The sequence below is a fragment of the Palaemon carinicauda genome, chromosome 7 (assembly GCF_036898095.1).
Source record: "Palaemon carinicauda isolate YSFRI2023 chromosome 7, ASM3689809v2, whole genome shotgun sequence".
Classification (NCBI taxonomy): Eukaryota; Metazoa; Arthropoda; class Malacostraca; order Decapoda; family Palaemonidae; genus Palaemon; species Palaemon carinicauda.
This window is the reverse complement of record NC_090731.1, coordinates 9,496,638-9,524,137: the sequence shown is the minus strand read 5'-3', so window position 1 is coordinate 9,524,137 and position 27,500 is coordinate 9,496,638. Positions and strand designations below refer to the sequence as shown.

General features: G+C 33.4%; 1 protein-coding gene across 7 annotated transcripts in view; it reads right to left on the bottom strand.

Moving 5' to 3' along the window:
• Positions 1-27,500, bottom strand: part of LOC137643827 (uncharacterized) — a 359,559-nt gene that overhangs the window by 104,687 nt on the left and 227,372 nt on the right. For all 7 annotated transcript variants that reach the window (XM_068376527.1, XM_068376529.1, XM_068376533.1 and 4 more), the window contains 2 exons: positions 2,947-3,047; positions 1-16 (listed from right to left, as the gene is read on the bottom strand). The exon at positions 1-16 is cut by the window's left edge and continues 123 nt beyond it. In XM_068376527.1, the coding sequence (XP_068232628.1) occupies positions 1-16; positions 2,947-3,047 (117 nt within the window). The remainder of the gene's footprint in view (positions 17-2,946; positions 3,048-27,500) is intronic.

The window sequence follows — 27,500 nt, the reverse complement described above, 5'->3', positions numbered from 1 at the left end:
TGTTTGGGCCGCACATCTTTTTTTTTTTTCAGAGGGTGAGAAATGGGGGATGTTAGTCACAAGGATTGGTCGGTCATGTTTATTTTGGTCGGTGCCATAATGTAGGGGTTTCCAACCTGGGGTATGTGTACCCCTATTATTATTATTATTATTATTATTATTATTATTATTATTATTATTATTATTATTATTGCAAACTAAGCTAAAAATCTAGTTGGAGAAGCAGGATGCTATAAGCCCAAGTGTTCCAAAAGGGGAAATAGCCCAGTGAGGAAAGGATATAAACAAACTACAAGAGAAGTAATGAACAATTAAAATATTCTAAAAATAATAACATTAAATTAGATCTTTCATATACAACTATAAAACCTTAAAAACAAAAGGAAGGTAAATAAGATAGAATAATGTCCCCGAGTGTACCCTCAAGCAAGAGAACTCTACCCTAAGACACATGAAGACCATGATACAGAGGGTATGGCACTACCCAGACAGACTAGAGAACAATGGTTTGATTTTGGAGTATCCTCCAAGAAGAGCTGCTGATTACCATAGCTAAAAAGTCTTTTCTTCTACCCTTAAGAGGAAAGTAACCACTGAACATTACTCTGCAGTGGTTAACCCCTTAAGCGAAGAAGAATTGTGGTACATTTTTACTCTTCAGGGGTTACATCGGATCTGAGAGAATATCCAGTACTGTGAAATACATGAAGTAATCAGCATTGAGATTGAATAACCAAATTATATTACTATATCAATTCCATAGTTTCTCTTCTTCATCTTCAATTTTAGGAGTACACAGACATCTATGAAAATACACAAGAGGTACATAAGAATAAAAAGGTTGGGAACACACCATAAGGAATTAATGGTATATGGTGCAACTGTAAGGCCAATTGTTAATGCACTTCACTATTGATATAATCATAATAATAACCACTAAACCATCAACAGATAATGGGCAATTCTCGGCCCTTCTAGAAATCTGCTTATAGGATAACATTCGTGAATAGATTAAACAAGTGGTGAATCATGTTTTATAAAAGACTAGAGCAGAAACCACACGAGGAGTTTTATATTTATTTCCATATAAAATGAAAACGTTAAGTTCCAACGACTTTATTTGAGTTCTGCGTTTTAGTTAAGCCAGGATTCTCACGTCTGAAAAAAAAAAGTGGCTTCATGCTTTGTTTTTTATTTATCGATTCCCGATTCTAAATAACCCAATGGAAATCAATAAATCTCGAATTTAAGGTCAAATATCTTTCTTTCAGTTTTCTATGACTGTGAATCAATAATTGTCGAATTCTAGTTCAAATCATAATTTGCTTTGTAAAATTCTTAATTTTATACGATGTTGCGACGGAAACTATTCAATAACCTTGCAGATATTAAATTACTAGCGTATGTGACCCTTAAAAATGACGGCCAGATATTTAAAACATACACACACAAGCACCCCACCCCTCTTACTAAGGTATGACTACTCCCTCTGCCCCTAACCGAGGGACAGAGAGCTGAGTGTGATATATATATATATATATATATATACACATATATATATATATAGATATAGATATATATATATATACACTGTATATATATACACACAAATATATATATATATATATACATACACATTTATATACGTAACCAGACACTTGCTCTTTATTATATATGTGAGATGACACAAACACTTCTTTCAGAGACAAAACGGTGTTGTGTAATTGGCTTTTAAATAAGTCTAAAGAATAATTACTGCTCGTTTGGAGTTATGTTTTAAGAGAAAAGCATCCCCTAAGAACAAGCATTATCCCTAAAGGCCCATAGTGTAAAACGTAACATCAGTTTGTCAACACTAATGTATTAAAGCGGATTGAGGGTACACTCGGGCACACTATTCTATCTTATTTCTCTACTTATTTTTTTAAAGTTTTATTAGTTTATATAGATATTTATGTTAATGTTGTTATTCTTCTTTAAATATTTTATTTTTCCTTGTTTTCTTTCCTCATTGGGCTATTTTACCCTGTTGAAGTCCCTAGGCTTATAGCATCCTGATTTTCCAACTAGGGTTGCGGCTTACAAGTAGTAATAATAATAATAATAATAATAATAATAATAATAATAATAATAATAATAATAATAATAATAATAATATAACGGGAATGGTATAGCCTCTTTCTTTAAAAAAAAAAAAGCCAAGATTTTGAATAAAGGTCATACTATTAATTGGAATATATATATATATATATATATATATATAAATTTTAACCATCGATTTGAGAGTTTACCTTTTCCTTCCACGTTACTTGAACCTTAGGTCAATTATCACCTTCAAGAACACGACGAAGGTTTTCCTAACTGTGATATAAGGTTTAACTAACTTTTTAACTAACATTTTATCCAACTAATTTTATCCAACACCGACTGCAATTTCAACAACTTACGGGAAGCTGGTAGTTACCCTTTACAATACATGCACATTTAAGAGCGAATTTGAAAAAAAAAAAAAAAAAAAGAAGTTAAAATCCACTATAATCAGTTTTTTTGGGTATTTAGTTCTTTCTGGATTTCTTACGTTACATAATTATATATGTATATATAAATATATATATATATATATATATATTACACATTATATATATATATATATATATACATATATATATATACATATACATATATATATATATATATATATACACACACAAACACACACTTTTACCAACTAACAGTGGTACGAAATAAAAAAAAGTTTTCTTCTAAAGTTCGATATGAAGATTCTTACCAAATAATATTACAGCCAAATCCCGGATCTTTTTCATACTATCAAATCAAATCCTGTTCAACTATTAGACAAAATTAAATATCGTCTATAAGTCTTAATAAAAAGATAAAACTAATCATTGAACTTTACTTCACTGTTAAGATCATATATCACCTCACCTGGGCGGCATAATGAAGAGGGTAAGCTCCATGGATATCAGGTGTGCTGGGATCGGCGCCAGCTTCCACAAGTATGTCCAGAAGTTCGACTTCGCCACACACTGGAAAGTAAAAAGAGCATTAGTTTCAGTAAGGATAAGACGGAGACTGAGAATATTAGGAAAATATATAACCGAAGAAGCACACTAATAAATTTTTCATTTCAGGAAACAATAATTTTAAAGGCAGCTTGTATAAAAAATTACGAGAATAATAAAAGAAAAAAATTTATATAACCGAGTGAGAAATGTAATAAATTTCTCATTTAAGGTAACAATAATTCTAAAGGAAGTTTATGAAAAAAGTATGGAATATTAGGAAAATATATAACCGAAGAAGCACATAATAAATTTTTAATTTTAAGAAACAACTTTAAAGGTCGTTTATGAAAAAAAAATGAGGATATTAGGAAAATATATAACCGAGTGAGAACAGTAATAAATTTCTCATTTTAGGTAACAATAATTTTAAAGGAAGTTTATGAAAAAAGTATGAGAATATCAGGAAAATATATAACTGAGTGAGATCAGTAATAAATTTCTCATTTTAGGTAACAAAATTTTAAAGGCAGCTTATAGGAAAAAAGTATGAGAATAGTAAGAAAATATATAACTGAGTGAACATAGTGATAAATTTCTCATTTTGTTATATAATCATTTAAAGGCCTTTTATGGAAAAAATGTAAGAGAATATTAAGAAATATTTAACTTTCTCAATTTAGGAAACAATAATCTTAAAGGCAGCATATAAAAAAAATTGAGTATAAAAGGAAAATATATAAGTGAGTGAGCACAGTAATAACGTTTTTATTTTAGGATACAATAATTTTAAAGGTAGTTTATGGAAAAAAAGTATGAGCTTAATATGAAAATATATAACTGGGTGAGAACAGTAATAAATTTCTCATTTTAGAAAATAATTATTTTAATGGCAGTTTATGAAAAAAAAGAATGAGAACAAAAGGAAAATATATAACAGAGAGAGAGAGAGAGAGAGAGAGAGAGAGAGAGAGAGAGAGAGAGAATATTGGAAGGTATTCAAGATTTATGAAGTCGTTTTCCCTCCATTTATTAAATCGCTCTTCCATAAACACCAATTTCAATTTCATGAAACCAGTTACCAATTTGAACGAAAGGCAAGAAATCCATTCAAAACAGCAACGAGGACCACAATGTCGCGTGGTTCTGAGCTGTTTACTTACGTGCAAAGCAAATTCTCGACGTCCATTACTTGAACCAACATTTCCTTGGCGTGAAACAAGAGGCACTTGACGTATATCACAATGGAATTTAAAAGCACCCCCAAGGAGCGGAGTTTAGGGAAGGCTATTCGACATCCGTCAAGTATGATAACCATAATTTTTTTTTTTTTCTAATTGGATGAGTTTCAACAGTGGTTCGATATAAAGCAAGATTAGTAATGTCATTCCTGATTGATAAGCATAATGTGTTTTTTTTTTTTTTTTTTTTTTTATAGGGAGGGTGGGGGCGTTTACTGGAGTGAGTTTCAGCAATGGTTCGATGTAAAGCAAGATTAGTAGTGTCATTCCTGTGACAATTTACGCAGTCAGAGGAATGCGTCGTGAAATTAGATATCATTCCAAGAATTACGTACAAGATGATACAAAGGCTTTCGTGAACATGAAGACACTCTTGTTCGCGAACTGCTATAATGTGGATTTGACAATTAACTCAAATTATGCTATATGATTTCAGATATTTCGTGTGTAACTATACCAGGAAAACTGCCTTTTAAGTTAAGAAAGAGAAAGAAATACATAGAAATGAGAACAAAAGATAAATTGAAAGAGATTTTCATGCAATGGGCGATGTGTGGATGGGAACAACGTTTTCTTTAGTAGGTTATTATTATTATTATTATTACTATCCAAGCTACAACCCTAGTTGGAAAAGCAAGATGCTATAAGCCCAGGGGCTCCAACAGGGAAAATAGCACAGTGAGGAAAGGAAATAAGGAAATTAATAAATGAAGAGAACAAATTAACAATAAATCATTCTGAAATAAGTAACAACGTCAAAACAGACATGTCATATATAAACTATTAACAACATCAAAAACAAATATGTCATAAATAAACTATAAAAAGACTCATGTCCGCCTGGTCAACAAAAAAGCATTTGCTCCAACTTTGAACTTTTGAAGTTCTACTGATTCAACCACCCGATTAGGAAGATCATTCCACAACTTGGTAACAGCTGGAATAAAACTTCTAGAGTACTGCGTAGTATTGAGCCTTGTGATGGAGAAGGCCTGGCTATTAGAATTAACTGCCTGCCTAGTATTACGAACAGGATAGAATTGTCCTGGGAGATCTGAATTAATAGTATATCATAGGATTAATATACACTTTCAAGTAAATCTTTTATGCAGAAACTTTGGGAGAAATGAATGACACCTGACCACAAGGTAATACCATTTCCCAACGCAAAAGCATATGTTTATAAAACAAAAACTTTAGCTCTCTATGAAGACCTGCATGTTAAAAAGTGGGTAAGAAATTCCTTGTTATGTATAGTTTCACAAAAGTTTCTATAATCTGACACCTTCTTCATCATTGAATTATTAACATGTGCTTGTATAGTGTAATTATTTTATGGTGAATCACAATTATTTCTAATCTTTTATGTAAAATTTTCTAATACTAATAATTCTTTTTAATTACCTCCCCCAACGAAGTTGGAGGGATGTTATGTTTTACCCACTGTTTGTGTATGTGTGTGTGTGTGTGTGTGTGTGTGCACGCGCGCGTGTGTGTGTGTGTGTTTATTTGTGAACAGCTTTCTGGCCACAATTTTAATCGTAGTGTAATGAAACTTGCAGTGATTAACTGTAATTTAAAAGATGAAAATTATTGAATTTTGAAAGGTCAACGTCAAAGGTCAAAGGTCTACGTCGCGGTCACTCAAAAGGTCAAGAAATAAGCTGCCGCGGCGGAGGTCTGAATGTTTAAGGAACTGTGGTAAGCTTAGAAGGATAAATTGGTATAAGAACGAAAAATAACTATTTACCAGAAAACTGACAGGAAAAAACTAGAGTTGGTGACAATCTATTTTTCGAGACTTTACAAATTGAATAGAACACATAAAACCGGAAATATGTTGTTACAAATAATCCTCTGTTACACAAGAAATACAACATTAATCAGAACATAAGTCTTAAAGCAATAAGATACCAAACACGAAAGTTTTTTACATCTTTGCTTTAATTATATGATTTTTTCTAGAACGAAACCCTTAATTTTGATCACCATAAAGACTAAAACCATAAAAAACAAACGTTGTACTTTGAACTTTGAACGACAATTTTTGAAAGAAATCCAGATCTTATCAAAATAATCGATAAATTATGGATGCAAAGGACTATAAGGAGAAAAAAAAATTAAAAAACAGAATACAGACTAAAATTCAGTTTAGTCTACTGAAAAAAATTCCTTGTAATTTTATTTTTTAATATTTGGAAACAATGAACTTTAAAGATACTTTCGAAGATTATATTTATGTTCTTCTTAATTCACGCCATCAAATTTATTTCGAAATTCATTTTTTAAAATAATTCTACGATATTACGATCTAAATCCACATCATATATGAAAAAGAGATATAATAGCTTAATTAAATTACACTTAGCAATGAGCTTAAATACTACGAATATATTATTTTTGATAAAAAACAAAATATATAATTTAAGCACTTAGAAAGTTTTGTGTAAACAAAGATATCCAATATACCAGTAAGTACACATTTCATAGCAAGAAAACATGATTTTCATCAATTTAAATATTCCCCCCCAAACCCTAACCACAATCTCTCTCTCTCTCTCTCTCTCTCTCTCTCTCTCTCTCCATTTCATAACAAGAAAACATGATTTTCATCAACTTGAAGATCTCACCCCTTCAACCTTAACCCCATCTCTCTCTCTCTCTCTCTCTCTCTCTCTCTCTCTCTCTCAATTTTACATAGCAAGAAAAACTTATTTCCATCACTTAAAAAATCTCACCCCATCAACCCTAACCACAACTCTCTCTCTCTCTCTCTCTCTCTCTCTCTCTCTCTCTCTCATTTTCCATTAAGCAAGCTTTGCCGTATGAGATTCATACGGGTAATACGGGCGTATACGGACGTCCTAATCTCGCCATCTAATGCTTTTACCCACGTGCCGAGGCCACCGTGATTTACAACTCGCGTGAGAACTACAATGAAGGAGAGACTCATTGGAGGACGTCTTTCATCATTCTCAGAACCTGATTAAATATTCCTTAATAAAAAAAAAACTTATAATAGCATATAAAGACATGGTATACTATCCTCTGAGCAAATATATCAACGACTAGAATTGGCACTCGGTAGAGTACATAATGTGACGGTGGTAGGAGAAGGTTGTGACTCAAAGGCAGGTTGAAAGCAACTGATTAAGTTATTATAGATCACTCTCCTTTATATACAAAAGCTCAAAGCAACAAGAAATTTCATGTTTAAAAAACAGACACTGTTACAGAGGAGAAAAGCAAACATGTTTAATCTGGTTCATTTTAGTGCGAGGGAAGAGCGAAGATACAAGAATAATATATAGGCTACACAAAATGAACTATGTACGATCGTGTGACACACGGTTGGTACAATACCTTCGCTAACGCCACATAAGATGAGTAATTAAATTATGGACATTTTGGCACTAATTATATGCAAATCGGATAAAATTTACCATGATATAGCAAAAAGACGTTTTTGACCTTTTTTTTTACCTTGACCATTGAACTAATCACTCCTTAAATCTAATCAAATTGTCCTTGGATCTTAGCTAATCTTCCCACCAAACTTCATGAGATTTGCCCACGATAGAGCAAAGACACATCTTTGACCATTTAGTGACCTTGATCATATCGCATATTACAAGATAGATAGTTTAATTATGCACATTTTGGCACTGGTTTCATGCAAATCGGATAAAATTTACCATGATATAGCCCTTTTTTACCTTTTTGTGACCTTGACCTTGAACACTGACCCAATCACTCCTAAAATCTAATCAAATTCTCTTCGGATCATGGCTAATCATCCCATCAAATTTGATGAATTTTTGTCCACGATATCGCGAAAAGACCTTTTTGTGACCTTGAACTTGATCATGTTGTACCAGTGTATCACATATAAATGAATTCCAACTGCAATAGTTTTTTTAAAGGTTGCTCGTGAATGGCAGGGGCAAGGGACAAAAAAATGTCCTAGAAACTGACTATATAACATGATTAGCACCCAAGCTTATCTGGGAGGACCAGGCATTGGCTGCTGATGACTCAGCAGGTAGACTCAAAGGCTCCCCTAATCCACCATCCCTAGCTCACAGGGATGGTGAGGTTGCAAACATTACTAGAAACTATAAGAGCTTAAGCGGGTCTCGAATTCCCATCCAACAGATTGCCAGGTAAGGACGTTTCCAACATTCTGTTTTTGACGTTGTTAATAGTTTATAGAGGACATATCTGTTTTGGCGTTGTTACTGTTTTTAGAATGATTTATTGTTAATTTATTCTCATCATTTATTTATTTCCTTATTTCCTTTCCTCACTGGGCTATTTTTCCCTATTGGAACCCTTGGGCTCATGGCATCTTGCTTTTCCAACTAGAGTTGTAGCTTGGCTAGTAATAATAATAATAATAATACCATAAAATTATCTGTAATTAGCTACTTGTTCCTCCTTATTTATATCCTCCAGCATTTACTTTAGTGTCAGTTTAGGGTTGTTGTGGCCGATGTGGTAACGTCCCTGACTGGTGAATGCCAGACTGGGGTTCGAGTTCCGCTTAAACTCATTAGTTTCTTTGCTCTCTGCAACCTCACCATCCTTGTGATCTAAGGATGGGAAGTATGGGGGAGCCTATAAGTCTATCTGCTGAGTCATCAGAAGCCATTGCCTGGCCCTCCTTGGCCCTAGCTTGGGTGGAGAGGGGGCTTGGGCGCTGATCATATGTATGTATGGTCAGGCTATAGGGCATTGTCCAGCTCGATTGGGCAATGGCACTGTCCCTGGCCTCTGCCATTCATGAGTGTCCTCTAAACCTTTAATTGGAGGAGAATTTGAGTCATAAACGAAGATATTAGCTTATCAGTATGAAGACCATATAATACAAAATTATTCACGTATCTTATTATTTTACTCCTTTTCATTAATCTATTAGAAGACTAAGTTACCTTCCTCATTCTATAATACTTAAATAGCAACTGGGTTTTAGACTAAGGTAAAACCGATTTTCTACCCAATAGGGTAAAAACACAGATTCAAGTATAGGCAAGTAAACGCTTGTCCACACAATAAAATTGACCACATAATAATATGAATATATAGAATATCCAAAAAGAGATAATGATGCACAAATCTACAGTACTTTACTGCAAAAGATAAATCTACAGTACTGTATTGCAAAAGATAAGACAATCACAGAAATAAATATGAAATAAATTGCTCTATAAAACAGAGCAATTTTTAAAACCATTACGAAGCACGAAGCAGTGAGTAGCCATTAACATGCAAGTACCTATCCCCATAAATCATATCGTTCAGTAAATGATCACAGTCACTACATCCACTTGTCATTAAGTAGGTCTTCTACAATGTTTCATAAAACGAAACGGGATAGTCACGTTCAATCAGCTATTAAAGGAGGTGACCTACATCAGTTCGTTCTTGCGTGGAACCATTTACGCTCGTACTTCATAGACTTCATATAAAATTATTCTCTTTCTATCTGCAGCGTATTTCTTCGTTCCCGTTACTAATCCTATTTCTCTATTGTTGTCTTTTCACATTGCAATGAAAACGATTTAATGGGTCATTGTCAAGATTTTTTAACTGTATCTCATGATTTCCCTTACATAGTATAGAGCAAGTTTCTGGCTATATACAGTATATATAGTGTGAATATATATATACATATATATAGTGTATATATATATATATATATATATATATATATATATATATATATATATATATATATATATATATATACCACTTCGCTCTCACTCCATCCCTCGAGTAGAGGGGAGACGGAGAAGTCATACCCTGGTGAGAAGGGGGGTGGGTGAGTGTGAGTACATATCTGAACATTTAGCCATCATTTTTGACGGCTCGCGAACACAAGGAAAACATTCTTTTTAAGTTTCTTCATTTAGATATTGATCTATAAGCGTAATATACAGTAGATGGAACATATCTTACAGGTTTAAAGGCCACTCATGAATGACAGGGGCAAGGGACAGTGACATAGCCCGAGCAAGTAGGACAATGCCCTAGAGACTAATCCTATATTATATGATCAGCTCCCAAGGCCCCTCTTTTCACACTAGCTAGGACCAGGGAAGGCCAGGTAATGGCTACTGATGACTCATCTGATAGACCTAACCTTAGCTCACAAGGATGGTGAGGTTGCAGACACTAAATGGTAGTTGAATCAGTAGAACTTCAAAAGTTCAAAGTTGCAGCAAATGTATTTTATGTTGAACAGGCTGACATAAGTCTTTTTATAGTTTATATATGACATATCTGTTTTGACGTTGTTACTGTTTGTAAAATGATTTATTGTTAATTTGTTCTCATCATTTATTTATTTTCTTATTTCCTTTCCTCACTGGGCTATTTTTTCCTGTTGAAGCCCTTGGGCTTATAGCATCTTGCTTTTCTAGCTAGGGTTGTAGCTTGGCTGCTAATAATAATAATAATAATAATAATAATAATAATAACAATAATAATAATAATAAGTCTGAGCGAGACTCGAATCCCCGATTGGCAAACACCAAACAGAGACGTTACCAATATAGGCTACATCCCAAAAGCCTTGAATGAAGATATTGTCCAATTTCTTGCATCGTCTTTCCAAAATAGATACAAGGTAAAATGCATAAAAAATTCTGTCTCGTTGTAGAAAAAAGAATTTTTACACTATAATCATTCCGTGGAGGCATGAAAGTCTGGATGCTTTTTATGAAGAGTTACATGATTTGGCTGGAATTTGTGACGCAATACAAGCGCGTGTAACCTCCAGCCTTGCTTGACATAGTTTCACTAGTTTTTGTGTTGAGCATTGGAAGGCAACAATGAGGCTACGTGTTTATCTGCATGGAAATGGATTCCGGATTTTAGATGGTTTCAGGATACGGCAAATATCAATTGCATTACAAAGAGAGATGAGCTACACTTGGAAATTGGCCATAAAAATCGGTAAAAATCCTGGAATAAATGTTGCCCGGAATTTGCCGTTTAAAAAACAGATATATTTACGTAAAGGGGTGATATTACGGTCACCAACCCATAAAAGATAATAAACAAAGTAGGGTACAAATTACAGTCGCCTGTATTTCACTGAAATACGGCTGAGAACAGTATATTTTTACGGAGAATTTCCGATTAAAATTACGTTTTTTTAACAGTGTAAGAATGGATCTGTAAAATTATTTTTGTTTGGATGAGGAGTTTATTATAATCTATCGAACTTGAACGGGTCTCGAACCCCAGTCCAAAGCAAAACCCTTAGGGGGGTAATTACTGGTCTAGCACCATTCTTCTTCTTTTCCTTTTTCTTCTTCTTCTTCTTCTTTTTTTTCCTCCTCCTTCTTCTTCTTCTTCTTCTTCTTCTTCTTCTTCTTCTCCTATGAGAAACGAAGACTTATCGGCTTACGGGGAACTTATGTAGAATGTGTACACTACTATACCAAATTTTTTTTAATGAGGCGCATTTGCACCGACTCCCGGCGGTGCCCTTTTAGCTCGGGAAAGTTTCCAGCTATCTGATTGGTTAGAATTATCTTGACCAACCAATCAGCGGGCAGGAAACTTTTCCGAGCTAAAAGGCCACCCCTGAGAGTCGGTGTAAATCTGTCTCACTAAAAAGAATTGACTATAGGCATAGTAGAGTTACTACATATAATTAAAGTTACCTACTTTTTATCTTTCTCAAACTAATATTTTGAGAATTAGACAATCAAATGAAATTTGTAATTTTATGACACACTATCTATAACTAGGTTATGTAAGGGTGTAATTGACTAATCAGTCTACATAAACATCACACATGACATTAGTATTTATACTATTTAAGCTTCCTGTTGTCCTTAAATAGGAACCAATTGTTTGAGAAATAACTACAAATATGAATATCTTAATTCTCTTGCTTGAGGGTATACTCGGGCACGCTGTTCTATCTCATTTCTCTTTCTCCTGTTTTTTTTTTCTTTCAAGTTTTTATAGCTTATATATGAAATATCTAATTTATTGTTGTTATTGTTCTTAAAATATTTTATTCTGATTTTTATTACTTATCTTGTAGCTTATTTCCTTGTTTCCTTTCCTCACTGGGTTATTTTTCCCTGTTGGAGCCCTTGGGCTTATAGCATCTTGCTTTTTCAACTAGGGTTATAGCTTAGCTTGAAACAACAACAACAACAACAATAATAATAATAATAATAATAATAATGTCTTCCAAAATAGCCCAGCTCATAATAGGCCTATATGTCCTTCAAAAGCTTATTTCTTCAATGGTTATAATACGGGCTAACTATACATGACCTTCAAAATCTTATTTCTTCAATGGTTATAATACGGGCTAACTATACATGACCTTCAAAAGCTTATTTCTTCAATGGTTATAATACGGGCTAACTATACATGACCTTCTAGAGCTTATTTCTTTAATGGTTATAATACGGGCTAACTATACATGACCTTCAAAATCTTATTTCTTCAATGGTTATAATACGGGCTAACTATACATGACCTTCAAAAGCTTATTTCTTCAATGGTTATAATACGGGCTAACTATACATGACCTTCTAGAGCTTATTTCTTTAATGGTTATAATACGGGCTAACTATACATGACCTTCTAGAGCTTATTTCTTTAATGGTTATAATACGGGCTAACTATACATGACCTTCAAAATCTTATTTTTTTAATGGTTATAATACGGGCTAACTATACATGACCTTCAAAAGCTTATTTCTTCAATGGTTATAATACGGGCTAACTATACATGACCTTCAAAATCTTATTTCTTCAATGGTTATAATACGGGCTAACTATACATGACCTTCAAAAGCTTATTTCTTCAATGGTTATAATACGGGCTAACTATACATGACCTTCTAGAGCTTATTTCTTTAATGGTTATAATACGGGCTAACTATACATGACCTTCAAAATCTTATTTCTTCAATGGTTATAATACGGGCTAACTATACATGACCTTCAAAAGCTTATTTCTTCAATGGTTATAATACGGGCTAACTATACATGACCTTCTAGAGCTTATTTCTTTAATGGTTATAATACGGGCTAACTATACATGACCTTCAAAATCTTATTTCTTCAATGGTTATAATACGGGCTAACTATACATGACCTTCTAGAGCTTATTTCTTTAATGGTTATAATACGGGCTAACTATACATGACCTTCAAAATCTTATTTCTTTAATGGTTATAATACGGGCTAACTATACATGACCTTCTAGAGCTTATTTCTTTAATGGTTATAATACGGGCTAACTATACATGACCTTCTAGAGCTTATTTCTTTAATGGTTATAATACGGGCTAACTATACATGACCTTCAAAATCTTATTTTTTTAATGGTTATAATACGGGCTAACTATACATGACCTTCAAAAGCTTATTTCTTCAATGGTTATAATACGGGCTAACTATACATGACCTTCAAAATCTTATTTCTTCAATGGTTATAATACGGGCTAACTATACATGACCTTCTAGAGCTTATTTCTTTAATGGTTATAATACGGGCTAACTATACATGACCTTCTAGAGCTTATTTCTTTAATGGTTATAATACGGGCTAACTATACATGACCTTCTAGAGCTTATTTCTTTAATGGTTATAATACGGGCTAACTATACATGACCTTCAAAATCTTATTTCTTCAATGGTTATAATACGGGCTAACTATACATGACCTTCTAGAGCTTATTTCTTTAATGGTTATAATACGGGCTAACTATACATGACCTTCAAAATCTTATTTCTTTAATGGTTATAATACGGGCTAACTATACATGACCTTCTAGAGCTTATTTCTTTAATGGTTATAATACGGGCTAACTATACATGACCTTCTAGAGCTTATTTCTTTAATGGTTATAATACGGGCTAACTATACATGACCTTCAAAATCTTATTTCTTCAATGGTTATAATACGGGCTAACTATACATGACCTTCAAAATCTTATTTCTTTAATGGTTATAATAAGGGCTAACAGTGTCAAGGGCACTAGGATAGGTCAGCTTCACCATCGGTACTAGACCTAAGGAGCAAGGTGGCGTGTTTTCAACCGTCATGTCATTGCCGTTACCCGGTTGCAAACGAAACACTTATAGTCATTTACATGTAATGCCAATATTCAAGGAGTGGTCGTCCTATCCAAATCCCTAACTTTATCTGTGACCTACTATCCATATTGCTGGATAAAAAAAAAAAAAAAAAAAAAAAAAAAAAAAAAAAAAAAAAATCAGTAACGTAATAGCAAATGTACTTAGTAGAATATACTCCGAGTCCGCAATCAGCTTGCCGCAATATTGGTAATATAAATAATGAACGCTGGGAGTTTCAGAACAAGGGCAAGGCATGTTATGAAATATTCACAAGTAATCCCCCGGTTGGTGAGCAGACTGTTATGACGACAACTGAATACACTGGACTGCAAGTACTGGCAAGAAAGAGCGACTGTGGAACTTAAGGCATAGTTTAAGTTCATAATCCTTTGCCTTTGGGAGCAACAAATTATCTCTCACACTCATGTCATGGATAAACAAGGAAGCACATTAATGGCAGTTACAGAACTGGCCCAATGTGCATTACGAGTCTTAATAGGAAGTGGGTGATGATAATAAGAATGTGTTCATTTAATTGCAAAACGTTTGCAGGCAATATGCCATATTGGTTAGTGGATTGAAAGCAATTGTTAATAAGCCATATCTCATTGCTATGCTAAATTTTCTGTTTTATCAAGCCTGACGTGACTGAATCACAGCTGAAAGGATAATTAAGTAATTTTCCGATTTGGATTTTATAATCAAACACTGACAGATCTCCCGAGAACAAAATGAGTTCTGAATTTACGGTAAGTTGTGGAAGTCTCTGTTGTCATAAAATAGACAATTGTCATTCTAATTAAGTCAAAACATTTGTAATAAAAAAAAAAAATTAATAGGGATTCTTTCTTTTATTTTGTAAAAACTTTAACTATAGATCATTATTCTTTTTCAACCACCTTATCTCTTTTTCATAAACATGGTATTCCACTGTCTTGGGTTAGAGTTCTCTTGCTTGAGGGTACACTCGGGCACACTGTTGTATCTAGTTTCTCTTCCTCTTGTTTTGTTATAGTTTTTAAAGTTTATATAGGAAATACTCATTTTAATGTTGTTACTATTCTTAAAATATTTTATTTTTCCTTATTCCCTTTCCTCACTGGGCTATTTTCCCTGTTGGAGCCCTTGGGCTTATAGCATCCTGCTTTTCCAACTAGGGTAGCTTAGCGTTTGATAATGATGATGATAATAATTAATCATATCTCCTGCGATATATTTAAGCATTCTTGAATCTATGGAGAGTGATTGTTGTTATGGTGATATTTGCCCCCTTTGAGATAGAATTCTTTTCCTCAGAAATTAAATTAGTCCCAAATGCTGAAAAGGAATCACTGTAGCTTAACCTACTTCCTCTTAGTGGCATCACTTTAACCTTTAACCAAATCATCTTACAAAAGGTATAAATGTTGCGCTTTGATAAGGGAGGTTACAAGTTGTATGACCTATATCCAAGGGTGATTTGGGGGGTTTACAGGTTGTATGCCTTGCCTCAGAGCAACCTACGAGGCCTACAGATTGTATGGCTTGCCTTGGAGCAACCTACCAGGCTTACAGGTTGTATGCCTTGTTCACGAGCGACCTACGAGGCTTAAAGGTTGTATGCCTTCCCTCAATTGCAACCTACGAGGCTTACAGGTTGTATGCCTTCCCTCAATTGCAACCTACGAGGCTTACAGGTTGTATGCCTTTCCTCAATTGCAACCTACGAGGCTTACAGGTTGTATGCCTTGTCCAAGAGTGACCTAGGAGGCTTACAGGTTGTATACCCTGTCCAAGAGTGACCTAGGAGGCTTACAGGTTGTATGCCTTGTTCAAGAGCGACCTACGAGGCTTAGAGGTTGTATGCCTTGCCTTGGAGCAACCTACGAGGCTTACAGGTTGTATGCCTTGCCTTGGAGCAACCTACGAGGCTTAAAGGTTGTATGCCTTCCCTCAATTGCAATCTACGAGGCTTACAGGTTGTATGCCTTGCCCAAGAGTGACCTAGGAGGCTTACAGGTTGTATGCCCTGTCCAAGAGTGACCTAGGAGGCTTACGGGTTGTATGCCCCTTGTTCAAGAGCGACCTACGAGGCTTACAGGTTGTATGCCTTGCCTTGGAGCAACCTACGAGGTTTACAGGTTGTATGCCTTCCCTCATTTGCAACCTACAAGGCTTACAGGTTGTATGTCTTGTCCAAGAGTGACCTAGAAGTCTTACAAGTTGTATGCCTTGTTCAAAAGCGACCTGCTTACAGATTGTATGCCTTGCCTCAGAGCAACCTACTTATACAGTATGTATATAATCATACACACACACACACACACACATATATATATATATATATGTGTGTGTGTGTATATATGTATGAGGAGTGTGTATGCATATAGACTCTAGAGTATATATATGCAGTGCGCTGTGTACGTGTGGATGTTTATGTAGGTTACATGTATACACGAATAAATTCAAACTCGTACGAACACACATAAATGTTTTTACATATGTTGAAATACACATAAGTGGACGTATTTGTAGAAATAATATATATATATATATATATATATATATATATATATATATATATATATATATATCCTAAACTAAATTGTTCCCAAGATTAACAGGAATAAAAATGAAAGGTTTCGAAGTCTTACCATTACGTAAAAGAAAATTTTTTATAAATCCCAAATTATTTTCTATAACCTTCAACGTGTTAGTCAAGGTTGACATTTCACGGAACATAGATCTAATTTAAAATTCTACGACGCATAAGACACCAAGAGAAAAAATAACATATTATATAAACAACCACTGTATATATATATATATATATATATATATATACATATATACAGTATATAAATATATATATATATAAATATATATATTTATATATATATATATATATATATATATATGTGTGTGTGTGTGTGTGTGTGTGCAATAACAAAATTAAATGTACTATACGCTATGTTAAAACTGTAAATAATATTCAAAATCAAAATTCAATTATAAAAAAAAATCGGAGGAAAACTATCCATCAAATGTGAATTAAAAGAGAGAGAGAGAGAGAGAGAGAGAGAGAGAGAGAGAGAGAGAGAGAGAGAGAGAGAGAGAGAGAGAGAGAGAGAGAGAATTCGTCCAAAACTATTCCAGAAATTCTAGTTGATTTATGAAAAAGAAGATGTAAATCTATCAACCAAATATGAATTAAAAATTATATACATACAGTATATATATCTATATATATGTATATATATACATACATATATATATATATATATATATATATATATATATATATATGTATGTATGTATGTATGTATGTATATATAGATATATATATATATATATATATATATATATATATATATGAATATATATATACATATATATATATATATACATATATATATATATATATATATATATATATATATATATATACAGAGAGAGAGAGAGAGAGAGAGAGAGAGAGAGAGAGAGAGAGAGAGAGAGAGAGAGAGAGAGAGAGAGTGAAAGGAAGGACAATCCAATCACCCAAAAACTAGGTCACTTCCATGGTAAACACTCTCCTTCAGTATACGTCAGCACACGAATCACCACGAAATAAACTCCACCTGACACAGGTGGGAATCAATATCGGAGAAATGAACAAATCAAAGGTTCCCTTTGTTATCTGGGCTTTCGGATCAAGGACGTGGGGATTCCTACTCCTCTTCGTGTTCCCAAGGATATCCTCGGAGTATAGGAAATCCATGCATAATAAGGTCTAATTTTCTTTAATAGGATGAAGGATGTGGGTGGGAGGATCCCCAAGAAATGCGTGAGATATAAAGGATTTCGGTGTGTGAGGGTGTCGAGTTTAAATATGCTTTAGTTATAAGGGTTTTTATTAATTCAAATAGATTAATAGCTCCTTGTCTTAATTACCTGGAATGTTTTTGACAGCAGATGGCAACAACAGCAATAATAAAATATATAATAATAATAATAATAATAATAATAATAATAATAACAATAATATATATATATATATATATATATATATATATATATATATATATATATATATATATATATATGTGTGTGTGTGTGTGCGGGTGTATTTTTGTTCGGTCGTTTCTGTATTTATACGCATCTATATACTGTGTCTTTATATATAAATATATTAGCTTTTATATATATATATATATATATATATATATATATATATATATATATATATATATATATATATATATATATACTATATAATATGTGTATGAACATCTATACCTATATGAATAAACATGTATACATGTATGGTACATAGCAAAATACAAGTAAAATACATTTTTCCATAAAAAAGTCAAAAGTTTTATGGATGAATTTAATCGTATCGAAGGCTAACATATTTCAAAGAATTATGTATGGGTTGTGGTTGCCGATGTGGTAACGTCCCTAACTGATAAACGCCAGATTGAGGTTAGACCCCCGCTCAAACTCGCAAGTTCCTTTGGTCGCTGCAACCACATAAACCATGTGAGCTAAGGATGGGCGGTTTGGGGTAGCCTATAGGTCTATCTGCTGAGTCATCAGCAGCCATTGCCTGGCCCTCCTTGGTCGTAGCTTGAGTGTAAAGGGGGCTTGAGCACTGATCACACACACACACACACACACACACACACACATATATATATATATATATATATATATATATATATATATACATATTTATATTTATATATATATATACACACACACACATATATATATATATATATATATATATGGTCAGTCTCTAGGACATTGACCTGTTTGATAGGGCAACGTCACTGTCCCTTGCCTCTGCCATTCATGAGTGACCTTTAAACCTTGAAAAAATAATAATTCTCGTAATCAAACCCGAAGGGAAAAAAATAATTCAATGACATTTCACAGGCAATTACATTTCCAAGGTCCCGATTCCTTCAAAGGACTTTTTGGGAAAGCGATATTTCATGAAATAACGAGTTTCGTATTTTTGACAGTTTATATATTGGAATTTAGGAAGTTCACAGTCTTTAATTAGCTTTCAGTTTATTTTCTTTATGTTTGATTTATGACTATATCATGTTTCTGACGGCTGATCAAATGAAGTTTATGGGGAATTCTTTAAATTGTTATAAAATGATGGCATATTTGCAAAAGCAAAATAAAATTTACTATAGAATATGTTAAAACTGAAAGTATTAAAAATTCAAATTAAGTTATGAAAAGTCGATGGAAAACTATCAACTAAATATGAATTAACAGAGAGAGAGAGAGAGAGAGAGAGAGAGAGAGAGAGAGAGAGAGAGAGAGAGAGAGAGAGAGAGATTTTGGGAAATTTTTAACGTTTTTAAATGCTTCTTTAAAATTTTATAAAATGATGGCATATATCACTCGTTTCCAAAATATTGGCCGATGTATAATGTAGACATGTTCAAAAAACCTAATACATTTAAAAGGAGGACAAAAGAACTAATTCACATATTTTGGAGTTGTCGTGGCCTAATGGAAACGTCCCACCCTGGTGATATGCCGGACTGGGGGTTCAAATCCCGCTCAAGCTCCATATTTTATTATAGTGTTAGCAACCTCACCATCCCTGTGAGCCTTTAGGTCTATCTGCTGAGTCATCAGCAGCCATTGCCTGGCCCTTCCTGTTCCTAGTTTGGGTGGAGAGAGGACTTGGCCGCTGATCATAAGGATATATTGTCAGTCTCTAGGATATTATCCTACTAGCTAGGTTATTGTGGCTGTCCCTTGCCTCTGCCATTCATGAGCGGCCTTTAAATCTTTACTGTTTGTAGTTTATTTATTTCCTTTCCTTACTGGGCTATTTTCCCTGTTGGAGGTCTTGGGCTTTTAGCATCCTGCTTTTCCAACTAGGGTTGTAGCTTAGCTAATAATAATAATAATAATAATAATAATAATAATAATTATAACAATAATAATAATGTGCTGCAGATATTATATCAGTAACACATTGCATAATGCTATACTGGTTACCCTAGCCTTGAGAAAAGCCCCCCCACCCCCCACCCCCCCTTCAGCAGACCACACAAAACTCACCATGTACAGATTTAGGTTAGAATTGAAAGTATTCAGATCCATTTCGTTCAAAGCAACTTTTCTTTAGTGCCAAAATAAAAATTTATCGTTTCCTTGAGACTAATGTTACCATTCGCGATATAAACTTCCACACTTACATTGGGGAGTACATTGTTTCATATAGGTTCCTGATAGGTAGAGTACGACTACCTTAACAGTTTCGTTCGCTTTCGCATTGAGAAATACATTTTTTTCGCACATAGAAATACTACATTTTTCACATATGGAAATAATACATTTTTTTGCATTTAGGAATACTGCATTTTTCGCAAATGGAAACAATACTTTTTTTTTGCATATAGAAATGCTACATTTTCCGCATATGGAAGTAATACCTTTTTTGCATACAAAAATACTTCATTTTTTGCATAGAGAAATACAATTTTTTTCGGATATAGAAATACTACATTTTTTCGCATATAGAAATAGCCTACTAAATTTTTCGCATAGGAAAATAATGAATTTTTTGCATGAGGACATACTACATTTTAGCATATAGAAAAAATACATTTTTTCACATGAAGGCATAATACACTTTTCGCATATAGAAACAATGCCTATTTCGCTTAGAGAAATACTGCGTTTTCGCATATAAAAATAGTACTACAGTTTTTCCATATAGAATACTGCATTTTTTAATAAAACTTCACGATCAATGTAAATGAAATTTGAACCAGGTTCCACTAGAAATGACACCAGTACCCAACTAACATCAAGATTTTAAACAGTTAAAGATAAGCAACGTCATCTACAGTAAAATCAGATGTACAGTAAAATTAAAACTGATAGAATATAACATATTTCATCTTAAGCATAAACCTGGTAGTTAACAAACTAAGCTACTTCTCTCATTCATGATAAAGCTATTTGTATATTTCAGTGGTATTAGTAACAAATACAACAAGATGATTAGAAATTTTGTTAATTGGCAATCTTGTCCAGTTGAACAGGAAAAAAATTACAGAATCATCACTCACACTCAAAGTCATCAGGAATTTTTGAAGGACACTTTTTATTATGACCAAATCTCGAATTTAGTTGTGGATTTCAGTCAGCATTGTTTATAGTCGTTCCAGAGATTCCGGGCGAAATAAGCCACACCCACTGATGACGTCATAACCAATCACGCAGTGTCTCACGTTCCCAGCGGTCACAATACATTCCTTGACAAATTAAAAAAAAAAACTATAATAGCTTATCACTTTAAGGGAATGTATTGTGACCGCTGTTAAAACGGGAGACAACATGATTGGCCATGATGTCATCAGTGGGTGGGGCCTATTTCGCCCGGAATCTCTAAGGCGACTATAAACAATGCTGACTAAAATCCACAACTAGATTCGAGATTTGGTCATAAAAAGTGTCCTTCAAAAACTCCTTCAATTGCAACGCTCCTTAAGCATAGCAATTTCACTTGAGGAATTGTGACCAATTTTGGCAGAAACCACTCGAGGTCATCGAATTAAAGTAGAATCTATTTCGCCATAAGAAAAAGGAAAAATAGACTCCTTGAACTATGTCATTAAGTCGACCATGAAACGAAATGGACTCTGTGGGAAGGCCAAAGACGTTTTGACCTTTCCATTTACTCATATGAGCTCTCTCTCTCTCTCTCTCTCTCTCTCTCCTCTCTCTCTCTCTCTCTCTCTCTCTCTCTCTCTCTCTCTCATTTGGAGTGGATCAATTTTAAATGAGATTAGAACACCAAAATAATGATATTAGGCTGCATTCCAAAGACAACATCTAAACATGAAATTAAATTAGACTATAACTTTAAGAACCATTTTCCCGTGCAAAAAAAAAAAAAAATTCAATTACGGAAATTAATTTGAAAAGAAATCATAATACGAACAAAGGGATTTAACATTACCAGGCTTGCTTTTTAAGGACAATTGTTCAAAATCATGTCAATTCCCAAGACGAAATAACTTTTCTCTTAATGCTAGCATTCACTAAATTCATTTTCTTAATTTACAACTACTGAGATGGGAGACACTAGAGCAACATATTAAATGCGTGATCTACAGATGGCAATATCTATGTCTAATTATAATAAAATATACTTATGACTTTATGCAAGAGAAATGTTATCAAAGCGACAAACGTAAAATTAACATTAGTAATTATTCATTAAAAAGAAAACTACATGATGATATGAAGCAGTAATGGGAAAAACAAACACTTTAAAGGTCTTTTGATATATCAGCGACATGATATAATTTCGACGAGTTTTTAAGATTATCAATATTACTTTACTTACTTTAAAGGCTGATTTTCTGGTCTTATACAGCAGGGGAACCCTACTCTCTACAGGATCTTCAAAATAATTTTATCATGCTCGTTTCAAAGCATTCAACATTTCACACCTCACAATGCTCGTTTATTGTCAAATCCACACTATCGAAGCACTTAAGGAACAAGAGAGTCTTAAGTTTCCTCTTGAAAGTCTTAACACCTTCAGTCTTTCGGATGTCTAGTTATTATTAAGAAATTTCTCCAGAGTCATGCAGCTGTTCCAAAGTATATTCTTCAAAGAAAGAGAACTTTTAGTTGTACAATTATGTCTAGAAATTGACTGAATTATATTGTATTTATGAATTTTGGTTACAAATCCCAGTAATCTCAAGATACAGAAGCTAACTAGAACGGGCACTTGGTAGAGCGCATACCTTCGCCCCCGCGACTTTTGCCAATGACATTATATCATGTTTTATATTTCACGATAGACAATAGAATTATGTACATTACGGAACTATAGTCCATTTCTTTTAGCGATGCATATTTGCACCGACTCGCAGCGGTGCCCTTTAAGCTCGGAAAAGTTTCCTGATCGCTGATTGGTTGGACGAGATAATTCTAACCAATCAGCGATCAGGAAACTTTTCCGAGCTAAAAGGGCACCGCTGCGAGTCGGTGCAAATATGCCTCGATAAAAGAAATGGACTATAGTTTAAAGGAAATCAGATAAATAATAGTCATGATATCAAATATATCACTATATCATATTGTATATCATAAGATAGGCAATTGAATTATGCACATTTTGACACTAGTTTAATGCAAATCAGATAACAATTGGCCACGACATGGCAAAAAGACGTTTTTAACCTATTTGTGACCTTGGCCTTAATCTTTGATCCTATCACAATCTAATCAAATTGGCCTTGGATCAAGGCCAATCATCCCACCAAATTTCATGAGATTCGGTCAAATAGTTTTTGAGTTATGCGAATCACAAACACACACACACAGACATACAAACAAATACACGCCTATCAAAACAACATTCTTAACGAAGTTGGCGAAGATAACTACAGCCAAGTGATAAAAATTTAAAAGATCAGGATCCTTAAGGTTACAGGTCAAAGGTGTCAGGTTTCAGTTCCATTTTCATCAGAATAGAGGTTCACCAGAACGTCAGCTGGGCAAGACAAACACCCCACTGTGGTGCCCAACCCAGCAGTGGCCTCCCAAGTAAACAGCTTAAACATCCGATCCAAGGCTGTGATCGATCTGCTAACATGCAAATGCTAGGCAAACACGTTTCTACTGTTCACTAACATAAAGTTATCAAAATTAAAATTACTCTTGTTAACAGAAATGGGCCGACCCCAAAAAATGGGTTTAATTAAGATGACTGCAATGTACAGTTGGACACGGGTATTCATGTCACACCTCGTTCCAAGAAGCACCACCTTGTCACACCCTTACTTCGCGGAGAGTAACCAAAAAGCTACAAAAGGAAGAGATGGCAGAGATGGTTGGTGGGGCTATGGAGCTAAACACAGGAACTCGTAATGCAGTAAGGGTGTGGTTGGGTGCATTCGCTCAAAGCGAGGTGTACCAGGAATTACTGTGTCCAACCATACCTGCTAAAATGAAAGTTAATTGAATCGATAAATCCATAAATGAAGCTGGCTCACTGGAATGGGGTGAAGAAAGGGTTGATCGTGTGTGTGATTCAAGCTAACTGGAATGGATGACACACAAATAAAAGCTACCCTGCCAAATTGGAATAGATGAAAAATTCCAGATCATGGGGTTGAATGGAATAAGTTGACTGGCTGAATAGAAGGGATTGACAAACATTAAAAATCAGCCTGATAATTACAATATGTAAACTAAAACTAATTTTGTCCATTTTATTGGGAGTGGTCAACAAAAATGAAAATCAATCAGGGCTTCTCCATCATGAGGCTCAATACTACAGAGTATTCTAGAAGTTATATTCCAGCTGTGACCAAGTTGTGGAATGATCTTCCTAATCGGGTAGTTGAATCGGTAGAAATTCAAAAGTTCAAACTTGCAGCAAATATTTTTATGTTGAACAGGCTGACATATCTGTTTTGATGTTGTTACTGTTTTTAAAATATTTGGTATTATTAAATTTATTATTATTATGATTATTATTATTATTATTATTATTATTATTATTATTATTATTATTAGCTAAGCTACAACTCTAGTTGGAAAAGCAAGATGCTATAAGCCCAAGGGCCCCAATAGGGAAAAATAGCCCACTGAGGAAAGGAAATAAGGGTATAAATAAACGATATGAGAAAAAATCAACAATAAAATAAAGAACGGATTTTTTTCAATAGATAAAAATAGTTTTTTTCTAGGTTACATTGCCCTGTAATACAGTAAAATAATAATAATAATTATAATAATAATAATAATAATAATAATAACTAGAATGTATTAAAAAAAGTAAGTCAAGTTCGCTAACTACAATGACTAAGCAGAAATGTATTTGAAAGCATAAAATGAATGATTGTATAATAAATTATGAGTAATTATCTTTTGGCGTAAATTCGTCCTTTGATGGTCATAACATTCACATCCTCAACACGCGACAGTTTTGACATTTCGTGTTTTGTTTCAAACGACTGCCCGCTCTCTCTCTCTCTCTCTCTCTCTCTCTTCTCTCTCTCTCTCTCTCTCTCTCTCTCTCTCTCTCTCTCTCTCTCTCTCTCCGGGGAATGTCACTCATTTATGTCAATCGTAATTAAACACAAAAGATTTATTGTATATCATATCTCTCTCTCTCTCTCTCTCTCTCTCTCTCATCTCTCTCTCTCTCTCTCTCTCTCTCTCTCTCTCTCTCTCTCTCCCCGAGGAATGTCACTCATTACATGACAATCGTAATTAAACACAAAAGATTTATGATATATCATATACCCCATTCCATCCCTTGCGTGTCTGTCTGATCTATGTGCCGCAGAATGTGCAAATATAGTTACTTGAGGTATGAGATTGAGTCCCTTCAAGGTAACATAAAATTCTTCGTTATACTTAACTTTGATTTACCAAATATTAAAATAAATAGAAAACGGTTATGATAAATCAAGACTCTGAAAGTGATAAATAGAAAAATTTTCGTTGGTAAATGTGATTTTGCTGTATTAGAAATTTTAAAATTAAAGGAATCGTGGAAACTGCCATTATTGAAATTAAAAAATTAATTCACCGTCGACTTCAATCAGCTAATTATATCATTATTATTATTATTATTATTATTATTATTATTATTATTATTATTATTATCATTACTTGCTAAGCAACAACCCTAGTTGGATAAGCAGAATGCTATAAGCCCGAGGGCTCCAACAGGGAAAATAGCCCAGTGAGGGATAGGAAATAAGGAAACTACAAGAAAAGTAATTAACAATTAATATAAAAATATTTTATGAATAGTAACATCATCAAAATAAATATTTTACATTTAAACAAGAGAAATAAGATAGAATAGTGTGTCCAAGTGTACCCTCAAGCAAGAAAACTCTACCCCAAGACAGTGAAAGGCCATTGTACATGGTACAGAGGCTATGGCACTACCCAAGACTAGAGAACAATGGTTTGATTTTGATGACAAATGCGACAACTTTGGCATTCTGAATCTTCCTCTGTAGCTAAGGACAGTCGGAGGAAAGGTTCCCTTTAATTCTTCAATTAATTAATCAAACTTCTACGTTGAATAAGCAATGTCAAGTTATATGAAGAGGTTCGTAATGGTTTTTTGTGACAAAAAAAAGTTTTCAAAAACTATAATAATAGGAAATATTCCTATTTTTTCTCGGTAATTATCATTGGAAATTACAGAGGAATTTTCCTGCCTGATTTATAAAGCTTTTTTTATGTAATTTTATTAAGCATTTCATAAAAATAATATTAAAGCCATACTTCAAATTCTCTCTTTTTCTGAATTGACCACAATGAAAAAAAAATTAACTTCTCACGATTGACTCTTGTTTATTTTAGAACTGAAAATAAAATGGTAATTATTTTCATAGTTTTATCAATCACAGGAAATTGATTTCAATTCATGTATCACATCTTGAACTTTATAATTTATCACAGAATTTAATCTTTAAGGAATTTTACGCAAGATACACAGTACGAGCTCTTCTTTATGTTACTAAAGAATAGCAAAAAGAGCCAAAGTTCCCATTAAAAAAAGGAGGAAATCTTAAACATCACATTTAGGAGATAAACTTTCTGAGAGTATCTTTCTTACATCACTAGTTTACGCGACCCGTCAATAATGAAGGCTATATATTTAATGCCAACACACGCACACACATGGATTCAACCGTTCCCACCCCCATTCATAACTACAACCCCTCTCACCAAAGTCAGGATACTCCCTCTCTCCACTACCTGAGGGACGGGAAGGGACCGGTAGTTATAAGTCTTGTCGCTGAGTGTGACCAGAATATATATATATGTATATATACATATATATAGAGTATATATATATGTATATATATATATATATATATATATATATATATATATATATATATATATATATATTCATATTGCTCGCTGAATATATATAATATATATAATATATATATATATATATATATATATATATATATATATATATATTTATATATACATATATATATATATATTGCTCCTGAATATATATAATATATATATATATAATATTTATATATATATATATATATATAAGCAGCAACAATATACATATACATATATATATATATATA